This window comes from Diadema setosum, chromosome 8 (assembly GCF_964275005.1).
Source record: "Diadema setosum chromosome 8, eeDiaSeto1, whole genome shotgun sequence".
Taxonomy (NCBI): Eukaryota; Metazoa; Echinodermata; class Echinoidea; order Diadematoida; family Diadematidae; genus Diadema; species Diadema setosum.
In genome coordinates, this window is record NC_092692.1 from 22,806,463 (window position 1) to 22,812,503 (window position 6,041).

Genomic DNA, 6,041 nt, shown 5'->3' on the forward strand with positions numbered 1-6,041 from the left:
TGGTCAAATATTAGTAGAGCTGTGTGTAATTTTCATTAGTGACTGCGTGAAAAGTGAACTTGCGATAGTCAGGTGAGTGCGAGACACAGGGTCTCTTGTAAATGGTACAATTTAACAAAACCCATTGAAGTTTTGTGATAGGAAAAAAATTATCAATGAGAAAGTTGTGGATAAAAGTCATTCCCTTGATGAGGGTTGTGATATAAGATGTGTATTAATACATGTAGCAAAAGGATCCCACTTCGGGCGGACTTTTGATTTTTGTTTCCTCCTTTTATTTCTATTGCTATAATGACATACATTGTAATTACCTAAGAGCTTGGCTTTATGTGTATACATGCAGTGGAAAGCTGGGAAGGAGGTTGCAGTACTGTGGATATGGAGGTTGCCAAGGAGGCTCGGGGCACCAAGAGGAGAAATGCATGGGATCACCAATATGACATTGGAAAGGTAAAATGGAGGGAGTCAGAGTAGATTGATGCTTGATTGCTTAATTTATTGTACAAATTTACATATGGAGAATAATGAAAGGTAAGACCATATGAAATCAGTTGATCATCAAACATGGAGCTCTCGGGCAGCTTAAAATACCTGAACTTTTCTTATTTTACATTTTATCCAAGAAACAGTGTATTCATGATTCTATTCAAAGTACATGAAAGACTAAGAAAATCCAGTACACAGGGAATTAAGTCCTTGATAGGTATTAATGTGTCTTATTTCATATATTTGTGATCAAAACATAAAAGGAAGTATATGTAAATACAGCTGTTTTAGTGCGTTTCCTAGGGCCCCATTTCATGAAACTGGTTATCAATAAAAAGTTATGATAGTTGTTAGAAGCTACTGAAATTCTTGCATCTGATTGGCTGAGAGCAAATTTGTCATAGAAATGTGGCAGTTGTTACTAATAACAAGTATTATGAAATGGGACTCAGGTGTGCTTTGGTATATAGATGTATGTATTTATTATGATTTATATCAGGGCTCTTTCAGGCCCTTAGAATCTTTAAATCTGAAAGTTTGGTGGCCTGAAAAAGATAAATAGTGGTCCAAAATATAAGCAAAGGTAACAGTCCATTTTGAATCTTAGTTGCCCGATTGGGCCACCAAAAGATAAATTTGGTGACTCGACACCAATTTTTATTGGGCCTGGGCCACTGCGCCATTGCGCCACCACTGATGTCAAGCCCTGTATGTATACATATAATACTGATAAATGCCCCTGTGTTCACACTGAACAAGATTTGTAATTGAGACTGGAATCATCTTTTTTCCAGGGGGTTGGGGAAGAGGACAGTTACAACAATGCAAACAAAATTGCATAGTCGTGTTACAGACTTGATTTGTATAGTTGGCAGAGGTGTCCAATTTCAACCCTCCACCTTTTTTCTGTGACCTAAGATGGTGCTAGCAAAGTGTTACCAATAGTATTCTAACTGATCGTCATAAGCTACTTCTAGTTCCCCTGCATCAAAATTACATAATTTCTCAGGTTTTTTCTTTCTTTCTTTCTTTCTTTCTTTGTATAGTTTGTATAGTTGGCAGAGGTGTCCACTTTCAACCTTCCACCTTTTTTCTGTGACCTAAGATGGTGCTAGCAAAGTGTTACCAATAGTATTCTAACTGATCGTCATAAGCTACTTCTAGTTCCCCTGCATCAAAATTACATAATTTCTCAGGTTTTTTCTTTCTTTCTTTCTTTCTTTCTCAAACTGAGGGTCTGAAATTCTTATGGATATTTCACAGGTGCATACGATATAGGTGGATTGAGCTAACTCCCTCAGTTTTTGAGCATTTTACTTAAAATTTAGCTCATGTGGCCAGTGTAGTATGTAAATGTGCAAACTTCATCTTTCATCATCGTCCAACAATGTGCTGCCATGGCAACAACATGTTTTTAATGTAAATCATACAAATTACCAGTAGATTTACCAAATTCCGAGTTTTTTGAGCATTTGACTTTAGATTTGGCACATGTGACCAATATATATTCTAGCTGTACAAAATCTCATCAGTGGTTGACAGTATGTGGCCATAGTAAAAAATACTTTTTCAATTAAAAGCCATACAGAAATATTGTGAAATTAGATAACTTCCTCAGTTTATGATGCTCTCACAGCATGATGCTTGGATAAACAGTGACAATGAGAGGTTAGACATAGGATATAAGATAGTTGATATGCTTTGCTAGGTAGGTGGAGAAGATAATACACAGATTTTTAAAGGTAAAGATTCTTTTGTGTTGGTGTAATTACTTTGGTTATTTCCATAGTTTCATTTTCTTCATTTCATTTACTCACAGGTGAAGAAACAGCGAAAGCCTTTCCATCAGAAGCATCACTATAGTGGTCATCACAGCCCTTTTCAGCGTGCCCAGACTCACCGCAATAAACAAATGCACTCATGGGTAGGTCACACACTCTTCTCATAACCATATTAGCCTGGACCTCTCTTCAAATGCATTGTTAAACATTGTCAATGCACACTGTTGGACTGAGTTACAGGAAGTACCAGATTTAATGTTGGTTAAATCCTTTGCATGCTTTAGTGCATCTAATTTCTAAACCATATTCAAATATGGTCAGCTTCCTCGTGGTTGCTTAGATAGGTTTTTGCTTATAATGTTGGACAGCAAATGCATCATTGGAATGCCCTTAGCCAGCAGAATTGGCACATGCAACGGTCAGGAATAATGTTTTGTGACAATATCAGGCTTTCACTATGCTGGGTTATTATGAGAAGGGAATTTCAACCTGAATAGTTCTATATATGTACCACAAACAGTGATTCAGGTCGTGTGCTCATACTTCTCAGAAAGCTTCATCGCGTGGTACAAGTGTATGTACCTTGTTCCTGTTGATGGGTATCTTTTTATACACAATGGCTTAATAATATTTGGGGGAATAGAAATCTTTGGCAACGGGGGCTGATTATCCAGTCCAACTTCAGGTGTAGACTTCACCATCAACAGGTTACCATCGAAACTTTTGGGTGCACATGTTTACGGTCAAAGGTCAAGGTTAAATTCTTAGAAATGTCACTATTTTCCCCATATCTATGCCATGCCTGAGGGTATTTTCTTCAAGTTTGTGTTTTACAGGTATGACCAGATAAAGAATCTATGGGGAAAGTTTTGGGCCATAATGTCAAAGGTCAAGAGGAAATACTAAAATTTCACTCTTTTCTCCATATCTTGGAAATGGCTCAAGGTATCATCATGAAATTTAGTACATATGGATGTACTGCCTGACAGTGATCCTTTTTTTTTTTTTTTTGGGGGGGGGGGGGGGAATTTAGGGTCATGGGGTCAAAGGTCACAGATCAAAGGTCAGGTTGAAATGCAAAAATTCTATTTAATGCTGAAATTATCAATGCATAAGATTAATAAAACTAGGTATACTGATACATGCATTACTGCACAATGATTCTGTAGGGGAAGATTTTGGCCATTGGGTCAAAGGTCAAGAGAAAATGTTCAAATGTCACAATTTTTCCCATATTTTGAAAATAGCTCAAAGTATTTGTCAAGAAAACGAATGTTACAAATTAGGAATTATTTAAAGAATTGTGGGCCAAGGGGTCAAAGGGCAAGAGTCAAAGGTCAAGTGAAAATGCTTAAAGGACAAGTTCACCTTCATAAACAAGGATTGAGAGAATGCAGCAATATTAGTAGAACACATCAGTGAAAGTTTCAGGAAAATTGCACAATCGATGCAAAAGTTATGAATTTAAAAAAAAAAATTTTGTTGGAACCGCTGGATGAGGAGACTACTGAGGCTCGTGATGTCATATGAGTACAACAGTATAAAGAAAATGTAAAGGAAATTCAACATATTTTTACTTTTTTCGCATAATAAAAGAGCACTTGACTTGCCTCTTTCTAAAGGCAATAGGAATAATGTTGCCCATAACATATGTCAGTAACGAGTCAAGGGAATGTGTACTTTTTTCAAAGGATGAAATTTTGTGAAATTCTATTTATATTTTCCTCATATTGTTGTACGCATGTGACATCATACACTGCAGTAGTCTTCTCATCCAGCGATGACTGCACAAAAACTTCAAAAATTCATAACTTTTGAACGGATTGTCCGATTTTCTTCAAACTTTCAATGATGTGTTCTACTAATATTGCTACATTCTCTCAATCCTTATGTTAATGAAGGTGAACTTGTCCTTTAAATCTCTGAATACCTGCACTCCTAAACAAGTCAGTCATCTATCCAAATGAACCATAGAGCAAGAAAAGTAAACACTCAACACATTTGTGACAAACATCATTTTAATTTTTTTGCTAGTTATGTGAAAGTGTCATCTCACCTTGTCAAGACATACTCAAGACCTATTGGTAGAACCATGCATTATGGTGGAGGCATACCAGTTGCCAAAGCAACATTTCTCTGTTTGTTTTTTTTTTAATTGCAAATTGGATGAGTTCTGAGGTCATGTACCCATGTGACTGAAGGGAAGATTGCGAGTATGATTTAACTTGATAATTCCAGACCAAATGTACCAGCAATGAAAACGGGACAAAAAAGAAATTGAACAACAGCATGTGTGTCAAAATTACCTATGGCATTATGGTGGCATATGATAGAGCATTTTTAAAACAGTTATAAGTACAAGGAATAATTTTGGAGGGATGTAATCTTATTGAGATGATACAATGATTAAGTGTTTTTTGTATTGCTGTCTGTGTAAAAATTCATGGATTTCTCATTATACTTGCAGAATTTCTCCGGGTACAATCAGCAGCACATGAAGAAGTCTCGGCCTTGGCACGATGGGCAGAGATAATGTCAACTCTACTAAGTACCTCCTCTGTTATATTTGCTAAAGATTCAGCCTCATCCTCAATCTCTCTGTCATCAATCTCTCTTTCCATTTCCTTTACTCTCTCAATCTCTCTCTCTTGTATTTTGTAGTGTTTCTCTCTTATGTCTTGTCCAAGAATACAAACATTCTCCTTTGTAAGAATGCTTGCATTTCTGCTTCTGACATAAGAAGAAGAAAAGAACTCCTATACACATGCACTTGCGATGTAACATTGCACATGTAAATATCCGTATGTTTTCTCTTCAGTTGGTACAAGGTTCAGGAATGATAAATGTTTTTGTAGGAGGAAAGGAAATATGTGTATTATGTACAGGTGTAGTGATGAATGATATTGAGAAAAGATGGAGTGAAAACAACATGTAGAGTTGACTGGAGACTATCATTCATCAACTCCTTTGCTTATGTTTACAGCTAGTTGAGCGATACCTACTACAGTAAATTACTTTGTGTTGGTCATATGTGCTTGATTCATTTTGAAGAAACCTCAGACAACACCTTGCCAAAGATATGTAGTACACAGTATAAAGGAGTTATCACTTGAGCAGTCAATATCACAAACCTACAATTCTGCATATTTTGTTGCTGGAGATGCTGGTGTTTCCAAGTTCTGCTCCATAGATAGACTCTGTATCAATCATTTCTTGTCATCATATATGCATATCTTAACCAGTGCTTCAATATGATGCAAAAATACTTTCCTGCCATTGTTACCTTCATATTGCTTTGGATTGGAAGAGGAAATGGCAATTTTACAATGTCGATGTAACAGATTGTTAATTTCCTGCAATAAGTGGCAGTGATAATGCTGTAGGATCTTTTATTTGATTTTTGTTACAGTTTGAAAATGAGATGATATATATACTCATGTTTTTATGCATAAATGTGAAATGAATTTTATTAGGTTTTCCTGTATATATATATATATATATATGTATATATATATATACATATATATATATATATATATATATATATATATATATATATATATATATATATGTATATACATACATGTATATCAAATTCAGTCCCTATCACTTGAAACCATTGTATTATACACAAGGCTATAGTTTATATTTGTATATGAGACTGAATGGACTATCTTACATATGGTTAAGATGTAGCATGCCATGTTACTAAATTTGAAGTTGATCTACTTTCTCTTTTTGTGTATGATTATGAAAGACAATAACAGCACCCCC

The 6,041-nt window shown here is 35.5% G+C and overlaps 1 protein-coding gene across 1 annotated transcript in view; it reads left to right on the top strand.

Annotated features, from left to right (window-relative positions):
• The window catches only part of LOC140232297 (uncharacterized), a 45,506-nt gene extending 39,822 nt beyond the window's left edge, over nucleotides 1–5,684 (top strand). The window contains exons 16-18 of the mRNA XM_072312427.1: nucleotides 344–450; nucleotides 2,306–2,410; nucleotides 4,735–5,684. Of these exons, the coding sequence (XP_072168528.1) occupies nucleotides 344–450; nucleotides 2,306–2,410; nucleotides 4,735–4,800 (278 nt within the window). The 3' untranslated portion in view covers nucleotides 4,801–5,684. The remainder of the gene's footprint in view (nucleotides 1–343; nucleotides 451–2,305; nucleotides 2,411–4,734) is intronic.
• Nucleotides 5,685–6,041: the final 357 nt, after the last annotated feature.